At 51.7% G+C, this 27088-nt stretch overlaps 1 protein-coding gene across 1 annotated transcript in view; it reads right to left on the reverse strand.

Annotated features, from left to right (window-relative positions):
* Positions 1–27088, reverse strand: part of LOC140417900 (uncharacterized) — a 40747-nt gene that overhangs the window by 12820 nt on the left and 839 nt on the right. Inside the window, 1 exon segment of the mRNA XM_072501331.1 lies at positions 12838–13987. Within this exon segment, the coding sequence (XP_072357432.1) occupies positions 12838–13871 (1034 nt within the window). The 5' untranslated portion in view covers positions 13872–13987.

Below are 27088 nucleotides of genomic sequence, written 5' to 3' on the forward strand. Positions count from 1 at the left end.
AAAAGTCTATCCGGGAGTATACCTTGTGGACGTGGGAGAAAAAGGAGAACTCTTTACCCATCGGTCTGGCGAATCTCCACGGATCCACTCCCCCCATTTGTTCCATAAATCCCTTAAGCACCTTGGCCGCTGACGGCCTTTTCCCGGTCCTGGATCTGGACCGGTCTAGCCCTGGGTCCAGCACTGTGTTAAAGTCCCCCCCCCCTTTATCAAGTTTCCCACCTCCAGGTCCGGGATACGTCCCAGCATTCGCTTCATGAATCCCGCGTCATCCCAATTTGGGGCATATACATTCACCAGCACAACCGCCTCACCCTGCAGTCTGCCACTCACCATCACATATCTGCCCCCACTGTCCACCATATGTTCTTAGCCTCGAATGATACACGTTTCCCCACCAATATTGCCACCCCTCTGTTTTTCACGTCCAACCCTGAGTGGAATACCTGTCCCACCCATCCTTTCCTTAGTCTAACCTGATCCGCCAACTTCAGGTGCGTCTCCTGGAGCATGACTATGTCCGCCTTCAGTCTCTTTAAATGCGCAAACACCCGTGCCCTCTTAATCGGCCCATTTAAACCTCTCGCATTCCACGTGATCAGCCGGATTGGGGGGCCATTCACCCCCCCCCCCCCCATCAACTAGCCATCCTCTTTTTTTTAGGCCATCTCCTCATCCAGGTCCCGCGCACCCGTCTGTCCCCCAGACGGCGCCCTCCCGCCCCGACCACCTCGTCTCGTACAGCTCCCCCTTGCACTCAGTAGCAGCAACCCAGTTAATCCACCCCCCCCCCCCACCCCGCCCCCGCTAGATCCCCCTCTAGCTTGATTACTCCCCCCATATTGATTCCGGAAGTCAGCTAACTCTGGCTGACCTCAGCTTCCCCCGTTCATTCTTTGACCTCCCTGCGTGTGAGGCTCACTTCCTTCCTGCGCCCCTTTTCCCGCTATAATTTCCATAACGCGGGAAAAAGCCCGTGCTTTCCTCTCGGCCCTGCCCCTTATGGCGCAGTTCCCTCATTCCCCTTCCCTGTCCCTTTTTCCCACCGGCGCCCACATTTCTTCGTGTCACCCCCATCGGGGGGAGAAAAATTCCCCGTCCAACATTGTTACACAGTAGCCCTCCCCTTTCCCCACTTTACATTTCTGTACCACCACCTCACTGCCTCTCTCCGAACATCAAATTCTCAAATCTAGTCCAGTTTCTCTTCTTGAATGAATGTCCATGCCTCCTCCGCCGTCTCGAAGTAGTGGTGTTTGCCCTGGTGCGTGACCCACAGTCCCAAATTTGACTTTCGTCCTATGGAGCACTGCCTTGGCCCGGTTAAAACTCGCCCTCCTTCTCGCCACCTCCGCACTCCAGTCTTGATACACACGTATCACCGCGTTCTCCCATTTACTACTCCGTGCCTTCTTAGCCCAGCTCAGGACCATCTCTCTGTCCCTGTAGCGATGGAACTTCACCACTATTGCTCTTGATGTTTCCCCTGCCTTTGGTCTTCTCACGAGGACCCGGTACGCTCCCTCCACTTCCAGGGAGCCCGTTGGGGCCTCAGCTCCCATTAGTGTATGGAGCATCGTACTCACATATGCTCCAACATCAGCTCCCTCTGTTCCTTCGGGGAGACCTAAAATCCGTAGGTTTTTCCTCCTCGAGCTGTTCTCCAGGGCTTCCAGCCTTTCTATGCACCTCTTATGTAGTGCCTCGTGCGTCTCCGTTTTTAACCACCAGGCCCTGTATCTCATCTTCATTCTCGGCTGCTTTTGCCTTCACTCCACGGAGCTCCATCGCCTGGACCTTTTTTGTTTCCTTCAGTCCCTCGATTGCCAGTAACATCGGCGCCAGCACCTCTTTCTTGAGCTCCTCCACACATCGTCGGAGAAACTCCTGCTGATCCGGGCCCCATACCATCTTGCTTCTCCCTTCTCTTCTCTGCCGCTGCTCCAAAGGATCCTCTGAAATCTGGCCACTACCACCGCTCCTTTCCATCCACACCCGGGGGGGACTCCTTCCTTCGTCACCTCACACTGGGTTGGGTCAAAAGAAAATTCCGTTGGGGCTCCCGATAAGAGCCCAAAAGTCCGTTGGAACGGGAGGTGCCGAAACGTACGGCTTAGCAGTGCATCGCCGCAACCGGAAGTCTCTGAGACCATTTTCAATCGTCCCATGTTCAGAATCTGCTCGATGGAGTGTTCTAATTGGATTTCCTCTATCCAGCAGCAACTGCTGATTGCCTGTTGGAGTAACAGACTTCAGATCATTTATAATCTCCACATTGTTGGGTTGGTACGGCAATGTAATAATTCCCATTATTATGGCCATGTATGTGGAAGGGGGCAAGTGAAATCTGGCAATCCTAATGCTGCGCTGTTGCTCGGATTTGTCTAAGACTGGTGAATGCAACCTCGCGCTTCTCCATCAATTCTGTTGTTTACAACATCTCACTGAATGCCCACCCACCCTTTGACTGGATTTGAAATCAGGCCGACTGTTCCTGCAAAATTGAAAGTCTTACAAAGAGGGCGGCATGGTGTTTAACGCTGCCACCTCACAGCGCCAGGGACCCAGGCTCCACTCCAGCCTTGGGAGCTTGCACTTTCTCCCCGTGCCTGTGTAGGTTTCCTCCCACAGCCCAAACATGTGCAGGGTAGGTGTGTTGGTTACGATCCAAGGATGTGTAGGTTAGGTGGGTATATGGGGATAGAGCGGGGCAGTGGGCCTGGGGAGGGCGCTCCCACCGAGGGTCAGTGCAGACTGATAGGCAAATGGCTTCTTTCCGCACTATTGTGATTCTATGATGCAATGATTTTATTAAATAAATTTACAAATTCCTGAAGCTACTGCAAATCTTGTTCCTCTTGCAGTTACCTGGGAAGTAAAACACAAAAGATCCATTCTGCTTGGGGCAAAATGGGTTAATTAATCGGAACATATCTGAGAATTCAAACTTAAAATTTGTAATTCCCAATTCCTGTAAAAATATAAATACATCTTCAGCTGTTAACCGGCATGGATTAATTCCCTGCTCCTTTGAAAAAGTGTGGAGTAAAAGTTTTCAACTGGACATCATTATGTCACCACCTCTCTTTGTTTTGACCGAGTAAGAAACTTGATCAGGGGACCCCTTTTCGTTAATATTCTCTATTTTACACACTTTTTATTTCTCTCGATCTCAGAATTTTTTCTGTCTTTCTTCTTGTGCCAGTTGTGTCAGGAATAATTATTTTTTGAACCTGACAAGAAGTTTTAACACCTAATCAATCCAACACAGGATTTGCCATAATCATTTTAGATATCCCAAATTCCAATAAATCATAATAAACTAAAATTATCTCACTCTTACATGTGTGAATTTGTATCTGGATTAAAATTCCCACATGTTGATCACAAATATCCTGGAAGCATGCCTCTGGCCAGAAAAAACATGATTCCAGGTTGTGTAAGCTGTTTGCTCAGCGATTGCAATTTTGTCAGAAAAACATCAACACTTGAAACAGACACACATGAATATCATTCACACATAAGCAGATTCTGGTAGCGGCCATGACCTGCTAGATCGCGCGAACGGCAGCTCCCGCCGGGATCGGTTTTTCGGGCCGCTAAAAGGAGCGGCGGCGGTACTTGACGGGAGGGACCGGCGCAGGAAGGGACGTGGGAGAGGTTCCCCCCGGTGGTGCATGGAGAGAACCAGGAGCGGAGCCGGCAGACGCGCAAAGCCGGGGAAGAAGGTCGAGAAGGTCCGGGAGGACAAAATGGCGGCCGGAGAAGATCAGGAGGTGTGGGCCCAGTGGGCCAGAGAACAGCAGGAGGTCCTTAAAAACTGCTTCATGGAGCTGAAAACGGAGATGCTGGCCTCCATGGAAAGAACTGTGGTGACCCAGAAGGCACAGGAGAAGGAGATCAAGGAGGTGAAGAGGAAGGTGGCGGAGAACGAGGACGAGCTCCTGGGCCTGGCGGTGAAGGTGGAGGCACACGAGGCGCTCCATAAGAGATGGCAGGAGAGGCTGGATGACCTTGAGTGTAGGTCTCGGAGCCATAATATGCGGATCCTGGGCCTTCCCGAAGGAGAAGAAGGGGCGGACACGAGCACGTACGTGGCCACAGCGCTGGGGACGCTGATGGGCATGGGGGCCTTCCCACGGCCCTTGGAGTTGGATGGGACGCACAGGGTTCTCGCCAGAAAGCCGAGGGTAAACGAGCCACCGAGGACGATGGTGATACGGTTTCAGCGCTTGGCTGACCGGGAGCGAGTCCTGCGGTGGGCGAAGAAAGAGCGGAGCAGTAAGTGGGAGAACGGCGAGATCCGAATTTACCAGGACCTGGGAGCTGAGCTGGCGAGGAGACGTACAGGTTTAACTGGGCGAAGGCAGTCCTCCACGGTAAAGGGGTGAAGTTGGGCTCCTGCACCCGGCGAGACTGTGGGTAACATACCAGGACAGGCACCACTATTTTGATATGCCGGACGAGGCGTGGTCGTTCATCAGGCAGGAGAAGCTGGACCTGAACTAAGGGACTGTTGTATGGGGCGAAATGTGCAGGTGGGGAGGACGGCGGGTAAAGCATAAGTTTATGGGCTTGGTTGCCCTAGTTTGGTTGGTAGTTTTGTTGTTTGTTTTCCAGATGTATTGTTTTCCAGGTGTTCGGTGCTAGGGGGCGGGAAATGCCCGGGACGGATTGTCCGGCACACGGGGAGGTCCCAGATGGTAGTTGCCACTCTACCCTGCGGGGGAGGGGGTTAGGGTAGCCCGAAGGAGGCAACAAGTTAAGAGTTGGTATACAGAGGCGGGAGCGGCCGGGGTCAGCATAGGTGAGATGACTGATGGAAGCACAATGGGGGGGAAACCAGAGCTAAGCGGATGCTTGGCCGGGGGGGGGGAGGAGGAGGAGTGCTGCTTTGCTGACTGAAGGGGAGCCAGATGAGGGGTATGGATGGAGAGTCAGGTGGGGGGGGGGGGCCTCCGAGGGGAGAGCTGGAGGAGGGAGGCGGGGGCACGCGGCTGGCCGAAAAAGGGAGATGGCGAGTCGGCGGGATGGGGGGTGGTCAACCCCCCGACCAGGCAGATCACGTGGAACGTGAGGGGCCTGAATGGGCCGGTCAAGCGGTCCCGCGTGTTCTCGCATTTGAAGGGGTTGAAGGCGGACGTGGCCATGTTGCAAGAGACGCACTTAAAGCTCGCTGACCAGACAAGGCTGAGGAAAGGATGGGTGGGACAGGTGTTTCACTCAGGGTTAGACTCCAATACCAGAGGGGTGGCCATTTTGGTCAGTAAACGAGTGGCATTTGAGGCACGGAGCATCGTGGCGTACAAGGCGGGGCTGGTATATAATGGTGAGTGGCAAGCTGCAGGGGGCCCGGGTGGTGTTAGTGAATGTATATGCCCCGAACTGGGACGATGTGGACTGCGTGTTGGGTAGGATCCCAGACTTGGAGATAAGTCACCTGATTATGGGAGGGGACTTTAATACGGTCTTGGATCCGAGCTTGGATCGTTCCAAGTCCAGAATTGGAAAGAGGCCGGCGGCGGCCAGGGCCTTGTGGGAATTCATGGGCCAGATGGGGGGAGTGGGCCCCTGGAGGTTTACGCGGCCAAGGATGAAGGAGTTATCCTTTTTCTCCCATGTCCATAAAGTCCATTCGCGAATAGACTTCTTTGTGTTGAGTAGGGCGCTGATCCCGAGGGTGGAGGGGGTAGAACACTCGGCCATTGCGGTCTCGGACCATGCCCCGCATTGGGTGGACCTGCGACTGGGGGCTGAACGGGGTCAGCGCCCTCTCTGGCGACTGGATGTGGGGCTGCTGGCGGACGAAGAGCTGTGCGGGCGGATAAGGAGGAGTATTGAGAATTATGTGGGAGCGAACGACACAGGAGAGGTGACGGTGGCAGTGGTTTGGGAAGCTCTTGAGGCGGTCATTAGGGGAGAGTTAATCTTCATTAGGTCCCATAGAGAGAAGGAGAGGGCGGAGAGGGAGAGACAGGTGGGAGAGATACTCAGGGTAGATAGGAGGTACGCGGAGGCCCCAGAGGGGGGGCTATTGAACGAGCGCCGGAAATTCAGAAATTACAGGCGGAGTTTGACTTGCTGTCCACGGGGAAGGCGGAGGCGAAGCTGAGGAAAGCGAAGGGGGCAGTTTAGGAGTATGAGGAGAAGGCGAGTAGGATGCTGGCGCACCAGCTGCACAGGAGGGAGGCGGCCAGAGAGATTGGGGGAGTGTGGGATAGGGAAGGCAACATGGTGCTGAGCCCAGAGAGGGTCAATTAAGTCTTCAGGGAGTTCTACGGAAGGTTATATGAGTCGGAACCCCCCTGGGAGGGGGAAGGGATGAGGCGGTTCATGGACTGGGTGAGGTTCCCAAGGGTGGAAAGAGAGTCAGTGGAGGGTCTGGGGGCCCCGATTGAGTTGGAGGAGGTAGTCAGGGGGCTGGCAGGCATGCAGGCAGGCAAGGCCCCGGGCCCGGACGGCTTCCCTGTAGAATTTTATAAGACGTTCTCGGAGCTGCTGAGCCCGCTCCTGATGAGAACCTTCAATGAGGCAAAGGAGAAAGGGATCCTCCCTCCGACAATGTTGCAGGCATTGATCTCGCTTATCCTGAAGAAGGAGAATGATCCGCTCAGTGTGGGTCGTATAGGCCGATATCGCTCCTGAAAGTGGATGCCAAGCTGTTGGCAAAAATTCTGGCCACCAGAATAGAGGACTGTGTCCCGGGAGTGATTGGGGAGGACCAGACAGGTTTTGTTAAAGGCAGGCAGCCGAACGCGAACGTGAGGAGGCTCCTGAATATTATCATGATGCCCTCGGAGGTGGGGAGGAGGGAGGTGGGGGTGGTGGCTGCGATGGACGTGAAGAAGGCCTTTGACAGGGTGGAGTGGGAGTATCTGTGGGAGGCGCTAGGCAGGTGGGTCAAGCTGCCGTATCAGGCCCCTGTAGCGAGTGTGTCCACAAACCGGCTAAGGTCGGAATATTTCAGGCTGCACCGGGGGACGAGACAGGGGTGTCCCCTGTTCCCGTTGCTGGTTTCCCTGGCAATTGAGCCGTTGGCCATTGCGCTCAGGACTTCGGGGGATTGGAGGGGACTGGTGCGCGGAGGGGAGGAGCACCGGGTCTCCCTCTACGCGGATGACCTGCTGCTGTATATTTCGGACCCATTAGAGGGGATGGGGGAGGTCATGCGGATCCTGGGGGACTTCGGGAGGTTCTCGGGGTATAAGTTGAACGTGGGGAAGAGTGAGCTGTTTGTGGTCCACGGTAGGGGCCAGGAGGGAGCTCCCGCTCAGGATAGTGGAGAGGAGCTTTCGGTACTTGGGGATACAAGTGGCCAGGAACTGGGATGCCCTGCACAGACTCAACTTAACCCGGTTAGTGGAGCAGATGGAGGGAGAGTTTAAAAGGTGGGATATGCTCCCGCTTTTCTTGGCGGGACGGGTGCAGACTGTGAAGGTGACAGTTCTCCCCAAGTTCCTCTTCGTATTTCAGTGCCTCCCCAATTTCATCCCCAAATCCTTCTTTAAGCGGGTGAATAGGATTGTGACGGGATTTGTGAGGGCGAATAAAACCCCACGAGTCAAACGGGTATTCTTGGAGCGTAGCCGGGGGGGGGGGGGGGGGGGGGGGGGGGGGGTGGACTGGCTCTGCTGAATTTCTGCAGTTATTACTGGGCGGCCAATGTGGCCATGATCAGGAAATGGATGATGGAGGTGGGGGGCGGTTGGAGGCAGTGTCGTGTAGCGACACCAGTCTAGAGGCACTTGTTACGGCTCCGCTGCCATTCTCGCCGGCGTGATGCACCACTAGTCCGGTGGTGACAGCGGCACTGAGGATCTGGGGGCAGTGGAGGAGACACAGGGGAGAGGAGGGGGCCTCGGTGTGGACCCCGATACAGAATAACCACAGATTTGCTCCAGGTAGGTTGGATGGGGGATACCAAGGCTGGTATAGGGCAGGTATTAGGAGGATGGGGGGGGCCTGTTTATAGATGGGACTTTCCCTAGCATGCAGGCGCTGGGGGAGAAGTTTGGCCTACCCCTGGGGAATGCGTTCAGGTACCTCCAGGTTCGGGACTTTCTTAGAAAGCAGGTGGGGACATTTCTGCTGCTGGCCCTGCGTAGGATCGAGGACAGGGTGGTGTTCTGGCATCTGGGTGGGGGGGGGGGGGGGGGGGGGGGGGTTGGTGTCGGACATATATCAGGAGCTGCAGGAGTTGGAGGAAGCCTCAGTGGAGGAGTTGAAGGGCAAGTGGGAGGAGGAGCTGGGTGAGGAGCTGGATGAGGGCCTGTGGGCCGACACCCTGGGCAGAGTGAACTCCTCCTCATCATGTGCCAGGCTCAGTTTAGTTCAGTTTAAGGTGGTGCATCGGGCGCATATAACGGCGGCAAGAATGAGTAACTTTTTTGGGGTGGAGGACAGGTGCCCGAGATGTGCAGGGAGTCCGGCGAACCATGCCCATATGTTTTGGGCATGCCCGGCGCTTAAAGAATTCTGGCAGGGGTTTGCAAGGGTGATGTCTAGGATTTTAGACACTCGGGTGAAGGCGAGTCCAACAGTAGCGATATTTGGAGTGTCGGAGGATCCGGGAGTGCAGGAAGCGACAGAGGCCGAGGTACTGGCCTTTGCCACCCTGGTAGCCCGGAGACGGATCTTGCTAATGTGGAGGGACTCAAAACCCCCGGGTGTGGAGACCTGGGTTAACGATATGGCGGGGTTCCTCAGCCTGGAGCGAATAAAGTTCGCCTTGAGAGGGTCCTTGATGGGGTTCTCCCGGCGGTGGCAACCTTTCCTTGACTTTCTAGGGGAGCAGTAAGTGTCAGCAGCAGCATGGGGGGGGGGGGGGGGGAGTACTGTTGATACAATGTGAGTTGGGGTTGGAGACAAAACCCACCTTGTTCTGTTTGAAAAAAAAATTCTGTTGTGTAAGTAGTTTCACTGTAAGCTTTGGGATATGTTTATTGTTATCACTATCTGTATTTCTATTTTTGGTATGTAAAAACGCTGATTGGAAAAACTTTAATAAAACATTTATTTTTTTTAAAAAACCACATCAGCCGATTCATTCGTACTTTTGCTACTGGTGTCTGGTACAGCAGCCAAACCCAATCAATTAAGTCCTGCAGAAACCCGAACCTTCCTAACACGGCCGTGAGTTGCCTGCCCTTCACAAACCCCGTCTGGTCTTCCCCTATCACCTTAGGGACACAGTCCTCTATCCTTGAGGCCAATATTCTGGCCAACAATTTGGCATCCACATTCAATAGGGAGATTGGCCTACATGACCCGCATTGCTCAGGGTCCTTTTCCCACTTCAGGATCGAGGCCTGCGACATTGTTGGGGGAAGGGCACCCCGCTCCCTTGCCTCATTAAATGCCCTCACCAGCAGCGGGCCCAGCATCTCTGAGAACTTATTATAAAATGCCACTGGGTAGCCGTCCGGTCCCGGGGCCTTACCCGATGCCTGGCCCCCAGCCCCTCTACTAATTTCTTCAATTCCAATTGGGGCTCCCAACCCCTCCACCAGTCCTTCCTCCACCTTCGGGAACTTCAACTCACTCAGAAACTGCCTCATCCCCTCTGCCCCAGCTGGGGATTCCGGCTCATATAGCCTGCTATAAAACTCCTTAAACACCCAATTCATCCCTGCTGGGTCCAAGACCGCGTTCCCACCTCTGTCCTTCACTCTTCCCATCTCCCTGGCCGCCTCCTTTTTCCACAGCTCATGCGCTAGCATCGTACTGGCGTTCTCACCATACTCATATACCATCCCCCTCGCCTTCCTCAGTTGCTCAACTGCCTTCCCTGCAGATAACAGCTCAAACTCCATCTATTGCCTCTGCCGTTCCTTCAATAGCCTCTGCCGCTTCTTCAATAACCCCGCCTCTGGGGCCTCTGAATATCTCCTGTCCACCTGGAGTATTTCCCCAACCAACCTAGCCATCTCTGCTCGCTCCACCTTCTCCCCATGGGCCCGGATCAAGATTAACTCCCCCCTAACCACTGCCTTCAGCGCTTCCCAAACCATTGCTGCCGAGACTTCCCCAGCATCATTTATTTCCAAATAGTTCTGGGTGGACTCCCTCACCCGCCCGCACACCCCCTCATCCGCTAACAGTCCCACATCCAACCTCCATTGTGGATGCTGCCCTCTCTCCTTACTCGCCCATAAATCCACCCAATGCGGGGCATGGTCCGACACAGCAATCGCCGAATACTCGGTTTCAGCCACTCCCGCCAGTAAAGCCCTGCTCAGAATAAAAAAGTCAATCCGGGATATGCTTTGTGCACATGGGAGAAAAAAAGAAAACTCCTTCACTCTTAACCGTCCGAACCTCCATGGGTCTACCTCTTTCCCCCCCCCCCTCGCCCCCCCACCATCTGCTCCATGAACCCCTTTAGTTCCTTCGCTACTGCTGGCACCGTCCCTGTCCTTGACCTCGACCGGTCCAACCTTGGATCAATGACCGTATTGAAGTCCCCCCCCCCCCCCCACCAATGATCAGCTTGTGCGACTCTAGGTCCGGGATCTGTGCACCACCTTAAACTGAACTAAACTGAGCCTGGCACATGATGAGGAGGTGTTCATCCTGCCCAGGGCGTCGGCCCACAGATCCTAGGTTCCACATCGTGCCAGTTTGGTGCATATATATTCGCAAGTACCACCAGCATCCCCTCAAGCTTCCCACTCACCAGGGTGTACCTGCCCCCCCACATCCACCACTATTCTCCCTGCCTCAAATGCCACCTGTTCATTGATCAGGATCGCTACCCCCCTAGCTTCAGAGTCCAGCCCTGAATGAAATACTTGGCCGACCCATCCCTTCCTCAATCTGGTCTGATCTATAGCACTCAGGTGTGTCTCCTGTAACATTGCCACGTCCGCCTTCAATCCCCTCAAATGTGCGAACACACGAGCCCTCTTAACCGGCCCATTCAGCTCTCTAATGTTCCATGTGGTCAGCCTAGTCAGGAGGCTTCCCGCTCCCCCTTCCCCGCCAACCACCCTTCTTAGGCCAGCCTCCAGCTCGCGTCCCTCGCCTCCGAGGGCCCTCCCTTGAGCATCTACTGTCCTCGACCTCCCCTGTGTCTCCCAGCAACAGTTTCTCCCCTGTCAGCAGAGCAGCTCCCCCCGTTCCCCCCCCCCCGCCCCATTATTAGCAGCATCACAATCCCAACCCCCCTTAACAAACTTTCCACCTGCTCAGCCCCCACTGCACTTCTGTGAGCTAGCCCACCCAGCTAGCCTGGTAACCCCGCCCATGGCAGCAGACATCCGATCCCCTATTGTTCTCTCTCCTCCGGCCCCCACTGCTCGAACATACATATTCAAAACATCACAGTCCCCAATAAACACACAGTAGAAAAAATCCCTCCGCCATCCACCTACTGAAACAAAGTTAACTTACAAAACTGAGCAATGGCCTAAAAATCTTTTACAGAGAGCACTGCATATACAGATCAAAACTTTAACAGAATCGATACCGCAATACCCTTCCCCAAGCTTCAATGTCCTCAAACCCCTGCCAGCCTTTTGTCTTTGATAAAGTCCATCGCTTCTTCTGGCGATTCAAAGTAAAGTTCCTGGCCCTCATACGTGACCCACAGACACGCTGGGTATAACATCCCAAACTTCATCCCCTTCTTGAAGAGGGCCGATTTTACCCTATTGAATCCAGCTCGTCTTTTGGCCAGTTCCGCGCCCAGGTCCTGGTAAATGCGCAACTCACAGTTCTCCCACTTGCAGCTCCGTACCTGCTTGGCCCACCGCAAAATCCGCTCCTTGTCCAGGAACCGGTGCATTCGCACCCGGATCGCCCTCAGCGGTTCATTCGCTCGGGGCTTCCTCGCAAGCGCTCGATGCGCCCTGTGCACTTCCAAGGGTCGAGAAAACGCCCCATCTCCCATCAGCTTTTCCAGCAAACTTGTCACAGATGCCCTTGCGTCCGACCCCTCACTGCCCTCCGGGAGGCCGACGATCACCAGGTTCTGTCTCCGGGACCTGTTCTCCAGGTCCTCCTGCAACCTTTTCTGCTGGTCCCTCATCAGCCCCACTTCCGCCTCCAAAGCGGTTTAATGGTCCTCGTGCTCGGCCACCTTCTGGATCGCCAGTCCGTGGGCTTCCAGCCCCTGTTCCACCCAATCAATTGTTGCCTTAATCAGGTCTAACCCTGCCTTCATGTGCTTGGCGAAGCTCTCCTGAATGAACTCCACCCGCTGTACCATTGACCACTGTGCCACCAAACCGGGACCCTGCGCCTCCGCCATGCTTTCCCGTGCTGCAGGTTCGACAGTCACCTTCGCTGCTCAACTAATTCTTCTTATACAACCACGTCTGGTCCACGGCTCCATATACTGGTGGGGGATTTCTCCTCACTGTCTCACTCTCCATGCCCCGATGTTTCTATTAGAACTCCAAAAAGAATCGTGAGAAAGGGTTCAAAAGGTCCGTCACAAGCTACTCCATGGCTGCCACCAGAAGTCAAAAGGATGAAATTTAGAGACAGTTTGGTCCGGTGGGCTCGTGGAAGGGAGGGAAGCAGCAGAGGCAGCTGATCGGATTTACTCAATCTCAGTCACAAAGAAGCTCCACAAGCTCCTCACACTTCTTGTTGGAGGTGAGGATGGAAGAGACAGGGGAGAGCGAGAGTACTTCAAAAGGAACTAACTTGTGTCAGAGATATTAAAAAGTTTCAATACACTGCGCATTAAACACAAATCTAATTTATTTGACTTTCAGTCAGATGATTAGTCCCTGTAAATGGGCTGGAGTTTGTTATCAGCAGAAAGAGACCCAAATGAACATGGTTCAGTCCTGAATGTGAGGAACAGTAAAATCGAATCACTTTCGTTACTTGTGGCCTCGTTGGTGTCTCAGCACGTGGGATGACGTGGTGAATCCCTTCCCACACTCAGAGCAGGTGAATGGCCTCTCCCCAGTGTGAGTTCGCTGGTGTTTCTCCAGGTCGGATGGCTGAGTGAATCCTTTCCCACACTCGGAGCAGGCGAACGGTCTCTCCCCAGTGTGAACTCGCTGGTGTCTCAGCAGGTGGAATGAATGAGTGTATCCCTTCCCACACTTGGCGCAGATGAACGGTCTCTCCTCAGTGTGAATTCGCTGGTGTGTCTGCAGGTTGGATGACTGAGTGAATCCCTTCCCACACTTGGTGCAGACGAATGGCTCCTCCCCAGTGTGAATTCGCTGGTGTGTCAGCAGGTAGGATGAGGTTGTAAATCCTTTCCCACACACAGAGCAGGTGAATGGCCTCTCCCCAGTGTGAATTCGCTGATGTATAGTGAGGTGAGATGATCGTCTGAATCCAGTCCCACAACGAGAGCATGTAAACGGTCTCTCATCAGTGTGAACACGTTGATGGCGAATCAGATGCCCAGAACTTTTATAGCACTTCCCGCAGTCTGGACATTGAAATGGTCTCTCATCAGTGTGAACTCGCTGGTGTATCTTCAGAGACCATGATTCAGTGAATTTCTTCCCACACTTGGAGCAAGTGAACGGCCTCTCCCCAGTGTGAACTGGCTGGTGTTTCTGCAGGGTCGCTAACTGAATAAATCCCATCCCACACTTGGAGCAGATGAATGGCCTCTCCCCAGTGTGAATTCGCTGGTGTGTGGACAGAGTGGATAACCGAGTGAATCCCTTCCCACACGTGGAGCAGGTGAATGGTCTCTCTCCAGTGTGACTGTGTCGATGAGTTTCCAGCTTGGATGGGGAAGTGAATCCTTTCCCACAGTCCGCACATTTCCACGGTTTCTCCTCAGTGTGACTGCATTTGTGTCTTGCGAGGCCTGATGATCGACTGAATCCTCGTCCACACACACAACACGTGTACGGTTTCTCCCCACTAGGAATGATGCTTTTTCCTTCCATGTTCAAAGTACGATGATATTCAGGATATGATAAATTGAGGACTCTGTCAGATCCTGATGTGATGCTTGGTTTGAGTTTCCGGACTTTGAAGCCTCCCCTTCGAACACCCTGTGAAACTGATTGAAAACAGAAAATATGGAGTGAGAGAGAACCCACAAAAACACAAAGGCAGGTTGTGAAATTGAGCTGAATGAATCTGGTCATTTGTGGGGCCGGCACTGGGAAAAAGTGGCCATGAAAACTGCTGGATTGTCACAAAAACCCAACTGACCTCTGGGAGGAGAGAGAAAGAGGTGAAGAGGGATTTTGTACATCTACAAGACATATTAAGAGAGTAGTTGGCAAATCAATTTCGATCTTGAGCTTCATAAACAGTAATATTGACACCAAAACTATGCTTCTGGTGGCAGTGATTGGCACTGCTGCCGAACAGTGCCAGGGACCCGGGTTCAATTCCGGCCTTAGTGACTGTGTGTGTGGAGTTTGCACTTTCTCCCCGTGTCTGCGTGGGTTTCCACCTGGTGCTCAGTTTTCCTCCCACAGTCCAAAGAAGCGCAAGTTAGGTGGATTGGCCTTGATAAATTGCCCGTTAGTGTCCAGGGATGTGCAGGTTTGGTGGGGCTATGGGGTTACAGGGACAGGGTAGGGGTGTGGGCCAAGGGAGGGTGCCCTTTCAGAGAATCAGTGCAGACTTGATGAGCCGAGTGGCCCTCTTCTGCACTGTAGGAATTCTATGGTTCTAATTCTATTCTATGAATCTTTAATAAAGCTCTGGTCACCACTCTTCAGGAAGAATGTGAAGGTTCTTGAGAAGGTGAAGAGATTTACCAGAATGGTTCCAGCAAAGGAGGTTGAGGGGAAATTGACGATATTGAGTTCTTTCTGCCCTCAGTCTGGTCTTAGTCAAACCCGGAGTCGGTTTCATAGGTATTAATTTATTTTATTTCAAATAGCTTGCAAGCTACACGCACTCTGATAACCCAGGACACCAACACAGTCCCTGAGATTCTCAGAGCAAGTGAATAAAGGTAGCACAGCATCTGGTTTCATATACATTCATGTAGCATCAAGTTTCACATACAAGACCAAATAAGGCAACGGTGGCAAATGGAAAGCTCCCATAGGCTTTCCCCACATTCCTTAACCTAGCCTGAGACCCCTTTTCCCAGTATCCCCTGCAGCAAAGAAATGGTCCCAGTGGCTGCCCATCCCCCTCTTCATGCTTTGCGAAATCCCAGTTACAGGCAATCCAGACTGCTACCCATTTTCTCCAGCCTAAGCTAGAGATGTTTAAAAGTCCGCTAACCTAACTCCTTATTCTACTGCAGTAAGATTTTACTCCTAACTTGGCCTAACTACCCATCATGCCTTTCTGTTCATTTCCTCAAAATTTGATTCAGGTCCACAAGATTATGCCAGATTTCCATAGAATGGACAAAGAAACTCAGTTTCCATTCACTGATCGTACAAGCTGTCAGGACACAGATTTAAAGTTTTGTGTGAAGCCTGCATTGAACGATACAAGTTCGTAAAATACAGATGGAGGGTGAGAAGGTAAAATCAAACACTAGTGTTTGTGCTAAACAAAGGAGATAACAATGGGATGAGAGAAGAACTAGCTAAGGTAGACTGGGAGCAAATACTTTATGGTGAAACAGTTGAGGAACAGTGAAGAACCTTCCAAGCGATTTTTCACAGTGCTCAGCAAAGGTTTATGCTAACAAAAAGGAAGGACGTTAGAAAGAGGGAAAATTGACCGTGGATATCTAAGGAAATAAGGGAGAATATCAAATTGAAGGAAAAAGCATACAAAGTGGCAAAGTTTAGTGGGAGACTAGAGGACTGGGAAATCTTTAGGGAGCAACAGAAAGCTACTAAAAAAGCTATAAAGAAGAGTAAGATAGATTATGAGAGTAAACGTGCTCAGAATATAAAAACAGATAGTAAAAGTTTCTACAAATATATAAAACAAAAAAGAGTGGCTAAGGTAAATATTGGTTCTTTAGAGGATGAGGTGGGAGATTTAATAATGGGACATGAGGAAATGGCTGAGGAATTGAACACGTTTTTTGGGTCGGTCTTCACAGTGGAAGACAGAATTAACATGCCAGTGACTGATAGAAATGAGGCTATGACAGGTGAGGACCTTGAGAGGATTGTTATCACTAAGGAGGTAGTGATGGGCAAGCTAATGGGGCTAAAGGTAGACAAGTCTCCTGACCCTGATGGAATGCATCCCAGAGTGCTAAAAGAGATTGCATGGGAAATTGCAAATCCACTTGAGATAATTTACCAAAATTCACTAGACTCTGGGGTGGTCCCGGCGGATTGGAAATTAGCAAATGTGACACCACTGTTTGAAAAAGGAAGTAGGCAGAAAGCGGGTAATTATAGGCCAGTGAGCTTAACTTCGGTAGTAGGGAAGATGCTGGAATCTATCATCAAGGAAGAAATAGCGAGGCATCTGGATGGAAATTGTCCCATTGGGCAGGCGCAGCATGGGTTCATAAAGGGCAGGCCATGCCTAACTAATTTAGTGGAATTTTTTGAGGGCAGTCCCAGTAGATAATGGGGAGCCAATGGATGTGGTATATCTGGATTTCCAGAAAGCCTTTGACAAGGTGCCACACAAAAGGTTGCTGCATAAGATAAAGATGCATGGCATTAAGGGTAAAGTAGTAGCATGGGTACAGGATTGGTTAATTAATAGAAAGCAAAGAGTGGGGATTAATGGGTATTTCTCTGGTTGGCAATCAGTAGCTTGTGGTGTCCCTCAGGGATCAGTGTTGGGCCCACAATTGTCCACAATTTACACAGATGATTTGGAGTTGGGGACCAAGGGCAATGTGTCCAAGTTTGCAGACGACACTAAGATGAGTGGTGAAGCAAAAAGTGCAGAGGATACCGGACGTCTGCAGAGGGATTTGGATAGGTTAAATGAATGGGCTAGGGTCTGGCAGATGGAATACAATGGTGACAAATGTGAGGTTATCCATTTTGGTCGGAATTACAGCAAACGGGATTATTATTTAAATGATAAAATATTAAAACATGCCGCTGTGCAGAGAGACCTGGGTGTGCTGGTGCATGAGTCGCAAAAAGTTGGTTTACAGGTGGGTCCGGTGATTGAAAAGTGAAAATCTCTTATTGTCACAAGTAGGCTTCAAATGAAGTTACTGTGAAAAGCCCCTCGTCTCCACATTCCGGCGCCTGTTCGGGGAGGCTAGTACGGGAATTGAACCGTGCTGCTGGCCTGCTTTAAAAGCCAGCGATTTAGCCCAGTGAGCTAAACCAGCCCCTTAAGAAGGCAAATGGAATTTTGTCCTTCATTGCTAGAGGAATGGAGTTTAAGACTAGGGAGGTTATGCTGCAATTGTATAAGGTGTTAGTGAGGCCACATCTGGAGTATTGTGTTCAGTTTTGGTCTCCTTACCTGAGAAAGGACATACTGGCACTGGAGGGTGTGCAGAGGAGATTCACAAGGTTAATCCCAGAGCTGAAGGGGTTGGATTACGAGGAGAGGTTGAGTAGACTGGGACTGTACTCGTTGGAATTTAGAATGATGAGGGGGATCTTATAAAAAGATATAAAATTATGAAGGGAATACATAGGATAGATGCGGGCAGGTTGTTTCCACTGGCGGGTGAAAGCAGAACTAGGGGGCACAGCCTCAAAATAAGGGGAAGTAGATTTAGGACTGAGTTTAGGAGGAACTTCTTCACCCAAAGGGTTGTAAATCTATGGAATTCCTTGCCCAGTGAAGCAGTTGAGGCTCCTTCATTAAATGTTTTTAAGATAAAGATAGATAGTTTTTTGAAGAATAAAGGGATTAAGGGTTATGGTGTTCGGGCCGGAAAGTGGAGCTGAGTCCACAAATGATCAGCCATGAATGGCGGAGCAGGCTCGAGGGGCTAGATGGCCTACGCCTGCTCCTAGTTCTTATGTTCTGAGGGGTCTTTCCAGGGTGGATGTGGAGAGGATGTTGCAAAATAAGGGGTCACCCATTTCAAATGGGGATAAGGATTTTTTTTTCTCGAGGGTTGTAAAAGAGGGGGCTGCACAGTGGTTAGCACTGCTGCACCACAGCACCAGGGACCCAGGTTCACGTCTGACCCTGGGTGACGGTGTGGAGTTTGCACATTCTCCCCGTGTCTGTGTGCGTTTCCTCCGGGTGCTCCGCGGAGTTTCCTCACACAGTTCAAAGATTTGCAGGTTAGGTGCTAAATTGCCTCTTCATCTCCAAGGATGTGCACGTTGGGTGGGATATGTGGATGGTGTAAGGTGGTATTGGGGGGGGGGGGGTTGGAGGATTGGTGCTGACTTGGGCTCCTTCTGCACTGCAGGGATTCTATGACTTAGAACTTCCATCCTTAAAATGTAGTGGAAGTCGAGTCCTTGAATATTTTGAAGGCAGAGATGGATAGATTCTCTTTATTTGTAAATATGTTTAGTAAGAATTTTTCAACAAATTTTTCAACCATACAAACGCTGCCCCCCCCCCCCCCCACCCCGTAACAAAAAAACGTCGCATAGCAAGACATAAACATAGCAAATCAACATAATACAGGACTTTGTACACTGGATTCCTCCCGCACATATTGACTTTCCCAAAAGTTTATGTATTTTGTTGCTCAAGTGCCCCGAGGAGAAACCCCCTTCCCCGTCCACCCTTCATCCCCCCCCCCCCCCCCCCCCCGAAAGAGATGTCCCCCCCTCCCCGGGTTGCTGCTGCTGCTGACCGAACTTAATCTAACGCTCCGCGAGATAGTCTAGGAACGGTTGCCACTGCCTGGAGAACCCCTGCACAGACCCTCTCAAGGCAAACTTTATTCTCGCCAACTTGATAAACCCTGCCATATCATTTATCCAGGCTTCCACACTGGGGGCTTCGCATCTTTCCACACTAACAAGATCCTCCGCCGGGCTACCAGGGACACAAAGGCCAGAATGCCGGCCTCTTTCGCCTCCTGCACTCCCAGCTCGTCCGCCACTTCAAATAGTGCTAACCTCCAACTTGGCTTGACCTGGACTTTCACCACCTCAGATTTAGTTCTCGCAACACCCCTCCAGAACCCATCCGGTGCCAGGCACGACCAGAACATATGGGCGTGGTTCGCCGGGCTTCCTGAGCACCTCCAACATCTGTCCTCCACCCCAAAGAACCTACTCAGCCTCGCCCCCGTCATATGCACTCTGTGAATAACCTTAAACTGTATCAGGCTAAGCCTGGCACATGAGGAAGAAGAGTTAACCCTACTCAGGGCATCAGCCCACAGACCCTCTTCAATCTCCTCCTCCCATTTACCCTTCAGCTCCTCTACCAAAGCCTCCCCCTCTTCTTTCATCTCCTGGTATATCGCCGACACCTTGCCCACTCCGACCCATACACTCGTAATCACCCTGTCTTGAATCCCCTGTGCCGGGAGCAACGGAAATTCCCTCACCTGTCGCCTCACAAACGCCATCACTTGCATGTAACTGAACGCGTTTCCCGGGGGTAGCCCAAACTTCTCCAGCGACCCTAGGCTCGCAAATGTCTCATCAATGAACAGGTCCCCCATTCTTCTAATCCCTGCCCGATGCCAGTTCTGAAACCCCCCGTCCATTCTTCCTGAGACAAACCGATGGTTACCCCTGATCGGGGACCACATCGCACCCCTGTGTCGTCTCCACTGGCCCCAGATCTTTAGCGTTGCCGCCACCACCGGACTCGTGGAGTACCTTGTCGGCGAGAGCGGCAGCGGTGCCGTCACCAGCGCCCCCAGGCTCGTTCCTTTGCAGGACGCCATCTCCAACCTCTTCCAAGCCGCCCCCTCTCCCTCCATCACCCACTTACGGATCATCGCCACATTGGCTGCCCAGTAGTAGCCACCCAGATTCGGCAACGTCAGCCCTCCCTCTCTCTACTACGCTCCAGAAACCCCCTCCTTACCCTCGGGGTCTTATTTGCCCACACAAACCCCATAATGCTCCTGCCTACCCTCTTAAAAAAGGCCTTGGTGATCACAATTGGAAGGCACTGGAACACAAAAAGAAACCTCGGGAGGACCACCATTTTAATCGATTGTACTCTGCCCGCTAGCGAGAGTGGCAACATGTCCCATCGTTTGAAGTCCTCCTCCATCTGCTCCACCAACCGCGTTAAATTAAGTTTATGCCGGGCCCCCCAACTCCTAGCTATTTGGATCCCCAAGTACCAAAAGCTCCTTTTCCGCCCTCCTCAACGGTAGATCATCTATTCCTCTGGTCCCCTGGATGCACCACAAAGAGCTCACTTTTCCCTACATTGAGCTTATCGCCCAAAAAGTCCCCAAACTCCCTTAGAATCTGCATGACCTCCACCATCCCCTCCACTGGATCCGCCACATACAGCAACAGGTCGTCTGCATACAGCGACACTTGATGCCCCTTTCCCCCTCGGACCACCCCCCTCCATTTCCTGGACTCCCTTAATGCCATGGCCAAAGGTTCAATTGCTAATGCAAACAACAGGGGGGACAGGGGGCACCCCTGCCTCGTCCCTCGATACAGCCGAAAATACTCCGACCTCCGCCGATTCGTAACCACACTCGCCACCGGGGCTCTATATAGGAACTTAACCCAGCTAATAAACCCAAACCTCCGCAACACTTCCCAGAGATATTCCCACTCTACTCGGTCAAAGGCCTTCTCCGCGTCCATAGCTGCCACGATCTCCGCCTCTCCCTCCACCGATGGCATCATTATCACGTTTAGGAGCCTTCGCACATTGGTGTTTAGCTGCCTGCCCTTTACAAATCCCGTCTGGTCCTCGTGAATCACCCCCGGGACACAGTCTTCGATCCTCGTAGCCAGCACTTTTGCCAGCAACTTAGCATCCATGTTGAGGAGCGAGATCGGCCTCTACGACCCACATTGCAGTGGGTCCTTATCCCGCTTCAGGATCAAAGAGATCATCGCCTCCGACATTGTCGGGGGCAGGGTCCCCCCCTCCCTTGCCTCATTGAAAGTCCTCCCCAGCCACGGGGCTAACATGTCTACGTACTTCCTATGGAACTCAACCGGGAACCCATCCGGTCCCGGGGCCTTCCCTGCCTGCATGCTCCCCAGCTCCTCCAACCCAATTGGCGCCACCAAACCAGCCACCTCCTGCTCCTCCACCCTCGGGAACCTCAGTTGGTCCAAGAATCGTCACATCCCCTCTTCCCCCGCTGGGGGCTGGGATCTGTACAGCTCCTCATGGAAGGCCTTGAATGCCCCATTTACTTTCACCGCACTCCGCACCGTAGTTCCCCTTCCATCCTTGACTCCACCTATCTCTCTCGCTGCCATCCTCTTGAGGAGCTGGTGTGCCAGCATCCGGCTCGCCTTCTCCCCATACTCATACGTCGTCCCCTGTGCTTTCCTCCACTGTGCCTTTGCCTTCCCTGTGGTCAACAGGTCGAACTCCGTCTGGAGACTTCGCCTCTCCCCGAGTAGTCCCTCTTCAGGGGCCTCTGCATATCTCCTGTCTCGGGCCCTCTTAACCGGCTCATTTAGGCCCCTCACATTCCCGGACACCCCAGTCCCCCAGACGGAGAACCCCCGCCCCGACCACCTCTTCAGTTCCCTCTCGACCAATGCAGCAGCAACCCTATTTTCTCCCCCTCCCATCCGCTAGATCCGGATCTAGCTCTTTTGCTCCCCTCATAATACTTCCGTAGTCAGCTGACTCCTGCTGACCCCGGCTTCCCCCGCCTTCTCGTTGACCCCCCCCGCGTGGAAATCCCTCCCCCTCCTTGCGCTCCTCCATCCCCGCCCCCCCCCCCCCCGTCCTTCCCTAATGTGGGAAAAAGCCCGCGCTTTCCTGAGCCAGCCCCGCCCCCTGTGGCGCAGCTCCTGTTGCGGCCTTATCCCAATCCCCCCATCTCCGGGTCTCACCTCCCTCCAGCACCGACGCCCACATTCCCCACAGTCTCCCCATCAAATCTCTTCTCCCATTCATCGTCCCACCCGTGAAACATTCTTTACACATATTTACAACCCTGTATACAATCAACATCTCCCCCACAACCACAGACCCTCAGTTTGAGTCCAATTTTTCTGTTTGGATAAAGGTCCAAGCCTCTTCTGGCGTTTCAAAATAGTGGTGTCGATCCTGAAATGTGACCCACAGTCGCGCTGGCTGCAGCATTCCGAATCTCACCCTCTTTCTATGCAGCACCTCCTTGGCCCGATTGAAACCAGCTCTCCTCTTTGCCACCTCCGCGCTCCAGTCCTGGTAGACTCGGATCACCGCATTCTCCCATCTACTGCTCCGCTCTTTCTTGGCCCATCTCAGGACACTCTCTCTGTCCGCGAAACGATGGAACCTCACCACTATCGCCCTTGGCGGCTCGCCGGCCTTGGGTCTCCTCGCCAGGACCCGGTGAGCCCCTTCTACCTCCAGGGGGTTCGGAGAGGCCCCCGTACCCATCAGCGAATGGAGCATCATGCTCAGATACGCCCTGGCATCGGCCCCCTCCACCCCTTCGGGGAGACCCAGAATCCGGAGATTCTTTCTCCTCAACCTGTTCTCCAGGTCCTCGAATCTTTCGGCCCACCTCTTGTGCAGCGCCTCGTGCACCTCCATCTTCACTGCCAGGCCCAAGATCTCGTCCTCGTTGGTTTTGTCCCTCACCTCCCGGAGCTCGATCTCCTGGGCCTTCTGGGTCTCCTTTAGCCCCTCGAATGCCATCAGCAGTGGCGCCAGCACCTCCTTTGTAATCTCCTCCACGCAGCGCCTGAGAAACTCCTGCTGATCCGGCCCCCATGCTGCTCGATCTCCACCCTCCGCCAGCTTGTTTTTTTCCCCCTCGTTTCTGCCGCTGCTCCAAAGCCACTTTTTCCACCGCTCCACTTCTGGTCCCCTCCATACACGACGGAAGGGGGACCTTGCTCTCACCTTCCCACACAGGAATCGGTCGAAAGATTTCCATTGGGGCTCCTCTGGAGAGCCCAAAAGTCCATTCTAGCGGGAGCCGCCGGAATGTGCGGCTTAGCTCTGCATCGCCACAACCGGAAGTCCTCAGATGGATAGATTGTCGATAAGCAAGGGAGTGAAAGGTATTGGGGTCGACAGGAATGTGGAGTTGAAGTTAAAATTATTGAATGATGGAGCAGGCTCGAGGGGCTGACTCCTAGTTTGTATGTAAGGAGCAGGGTTGAGGGGCCGAGTGGCCTGCTCCTAGTTTGTATGGAAGCATGCAAGTACAGCAGGCGGTAAAGAAGGCAAATGGTTTGTTGGCCTTCATAGCAAGAGGATTCGAGTCGAGGAGCAGGGATGTCTTGCTGCAAGGTTGGTGGAGTAGTGGATGAGGTGGAGGGCTGTTGTAGGCTGCAAAGAGACACTGATAGGATGCAGAGCTGGGCCGAAAAATGGCAGATGGAGTTTAACCCTGATAAGTGCGAGGTGATTCATTTTGGTAGGATAAATTTGAATGCGGATTACAGGGCAACGGCAGGGTTCGGAGGAATGTGGAGATACAGAGAGATCTTGGGGTTCATGTCCACAGATCTCTGAAGGTTGCCACTCAAGTGGATAGAGCCGTGAAGAAGGCCTATAGTGTGTTTGCGTTTATTAACAGGGGGCTTGAGTTTAAGAGCCGTGGGGTTATGTTGCGACTGTACACATTTAGAGTATTGTGTGCAGTTCTGGTCACCTCACTATAGGAAGGATGTGGAAGCATTGGAAAGGGAGCAAAGGAGATTTACCAGGATGCTGCCTGGTTTGGAGGGTAGGTCTTATGAGGAAAGGTTGAGGGAGCTAGGGCTTTTCTCTTTGGAGCGGAGGAGGATGAGAGGCGACTTAATAGAGGTTTATAAGATGAGGGGGACAGATAGAGTGGACGTTCAGAGACTATTTCCTCGGGTGGATGTAGCTGTTACAAGGGGGCTTAACTATAAGGTTCGGAGTGGGAGATATAGGATGGATATTTGAGGTAGGTTCTTTACTCAGAGAGTGGTTAGAGTGTGGAATGGACTGCCTTCTGTGATACTGGAGTCGGACACTTCAGGAACTTTCAAGCGGTTATTGGCACATCGAGCACACCAGAATGACAGGGAGTGGGATAGCTTGATCTTGGTTTTGGACAAGGCACGGCACAACATCGAGGGGCGAAGGACCTGTTCTGTGCTGTACTGTTCTATGTTCTATTGTGTGTAGTATTAGTGCCCTTATCCGAGGAAAGATGATCTTGCTAAAGAGGAAGTGCTGCAATGTTTTGCCAGACTGATTCCTGGAATGGGAGGGACTGACGTATGAGAGACTGAATCAGTTAGGATTGTATTCGCTGCAGTTCAGAAGAATGAGGGGGAACCTCATAGAAGCTTATAGAATGTGGGCTGTACGATGGCGCAGCGGTTAGCATTGTTGCCTCACGTCACCAAGGACATAAGTTCAATCCCAGGTCAATGTCCATGTAAAGTTTGCGCATTCTCCCGGTGTCTGTGTGGGTCTCACCCCCACAACCCAAAGATGTGCAGGGTAGGTAGATTGGCCATGCTAAAATTACCCCTTAATTGGGAAAAAAAAGAATTGGACACTCTAAATTTACATTTAAAAAAAAGAAACCTATAAAATTCTAACAGGGCGAGACAGAGTAGATTCGGCAAGGATGTTCCGGGTGGTGGGTGTGTCCAGAACCCGGGGTCACAGTCTGAGGATGCGGGATAGCAAGGACAGCACGGTAGCACAAGTGGCTAGCACTGTGGCTTCACAGTGCCAAGGTCCCAGGTTCGATTCCCCGCTGAGTCACTGTCTGTGTGGAGTCTGCACGTTCTCGCCCTGTCAGCGTGGGTTTCCTCCGGGTGCTCCGGTTTCCTCCCACAGTCCAAAGATGTGCAGGTTAGGTGGATTTCCCTGAGTGTCCAAAAAGATTAGGAGGGGTTATTGGGTTAGGGGGATAGGGTGGAAGTGAGGACTTAAGTGAGTTGGTACAGACTTGTTGGGCCGAATGGCCTCCTTCTGCACTGTATGTTCTATGATAGACCATTTAGGACAGAGGTGAGGAGGAATCTCTTCATCCAGAGAATGGTGAGCCGATGGAATTCGTTGCCACAGGAAGTGATTGAGACCAAAACATTTCATGTTTTCAAGAAGCAGTTAGATACAGCACTTAGGATGAAGATGATCAAAGGATATGGAGGGAAAGCGGGGTTAGGCGATTGAGCCTAATCTGCTTATATCGTAATGAATGGTGGAGCAGGCTCGAAGGGCCAAATGGCCTCCTGCTCCTATTTTCTATGTTGCTCCGTATCTATGCAAGGAAATGGTACAGGAGGTATGAGGAAGAATGTTTTTATACAGCCATTGTCAATTACCTAAACCTTGCTGCCTATGACGGAGTTTGGAAATAGACACCAATGAATGATTTTTTTAAAAATTGGATAGAAACCCGAGAGAAATAAAGCTATTAGGATACAGAGATAGAGGAGAATGAGACTGACTGGATTGCTCCAGATAATAATAGTAATCTTTATTAGTATCACAAGTAGACTTACATTAACACTGCAATGAAGTTCCTGTGAAAACCCCCGAGTTGCCACATTCCTGCACCAGTTTGGATACACGGACCGAGAATTCAGAATGACCAATTCACCTAGCAAGCACATCTTCCGGGACTTGTGGGAAGAAAACCGGAGCACCCAGAGGAAACCCACGCAGACACGGGGAGAACGTGCAGACTCCACACAGACAGTGACCCAAGCCAGGAAACAAACCCGGGTCCCTGGCACTGTGAAGCAACAGTGCTAACCACTGTGCTACCATGCCAATTAGAGAGCTGGCATGGACTCAATGGACCTAATGCTTTTCTCTGTTCCATAATGACCGATTTTTTTGTGTAATCTAGTTTTGTAATTTAACCCGGGGGGGGGGGGGGGGGGGGGGGGGGGGGGGGGGTCAGATATCACTCGGGTAAATCTGTGCTACACTCCCTCCGAGGCCATTCTATCCTTCCTCAGGTTTGTTGCCCAGAACTGAACACAGTTCTCCAGATTTGGTCAAACCAGGGTTTGTGAATCTCGGGGCTTTTCCAGTCACACTGGGAGGTGGGGGTCACTGGCTGGGCCAGCATTTATTGTTCATTCCAATTGCCCTTGAACTGTGTGTCTTGTGAGGCTATTTCAGGGGGCACGTTCAAGTCAACCACAACATTGCTGTGATCTAGAGTCACGTGTAGGCCAGGCCATGGAAGGAGAGCAGATTTCCAAAATGACATGAATGAACTAGATGGGTTTTTACAACAATCCACAATGTCATCATTAGACTTTTAATTTGAGATTTTATTCAATTTCAATATCTGCCGTAGCCAGGTTCGATCCCAGATCCCGAGAGCATCAACCTGGGTCTCTGGAATATGAGTCCAGTAACAATACCGTTACGCCACTGCCGAGCCCACAGAGACTTGGCAGAATATGATGTCTAGTAACTTCTCAAAATTATAAAGTAATTTATTTTTTCAAACAAATTCTGATAGCTCTTCAGTTTCTGGAAACATTTTGGTTGAAAGTGTTATATTTTAAAATAAAGATCTAGTCTTTACAACATAATTACCTAATACACTAATTCACTAATGATGATCAATGTTCACTACAGAATAATCATGAATGTAATTATTGTGTTTTGCTATGAAATCAATACATAATTAATATAGAAAAGGTACAAAAAGTGAAATGGCTGCAGGAAGCCACGTGTTAGAGGTATAAAAGTGTTTTTTGCTATGAAATCACTACATAGTTAATATAGAAAAGGTACAGAAGGTGAAATGGCTGCAGGAGGCACATGTTAGAGGTATAGAAGGGCTTCCTTGACTTTGTTACTAATATGAAGATAACAATTTTTAAACTAAATGTGATTACACATGCGTACTTACAGCACCTTACATTACAACAGTGCAGTACGAAGTCTTACAACACCAGGTTAAAGTCCAACAGGTTTGTTTCGATGTCACTAGCTTTCGGAGCGCTGCTCCTTCCTCAGGTGAATGAAGAGGTCTGTTCCAGAAACACATATATAGACAAAGATGCCAAACAATGCTTGGAATGCGAACATTAGCCGGTGATTAAATCTTTACAGATCAGAGATGGGGTAACCCCAGGTTAAAGAGGTGTGAATTGTCTCAAGCCAGGACAGTTGGTAGGATTTCGCAGGCCAGATGGTGGGGGATGAATGTAATGTGACATGAATCCCAGGTCCCGGTTGAGGCCGCACTCATGCG

This window comes from Scyliorhinus torazame, chromosome 5, assembly GCF_047496885.1.
Source record: "Scyliorhinus torazame isolate Kashiwa2021f chromosome 5, sScyTor2.1, whole genome shotgun sequence".
Classification (NCBI taxonomy): Eukaryota; Metazoa; Chordata; class Chondrichthyes; order Carcharhiniformes; family Scyliorhinidae; genus Scyliorhinus; species Scyliorhinus torazame.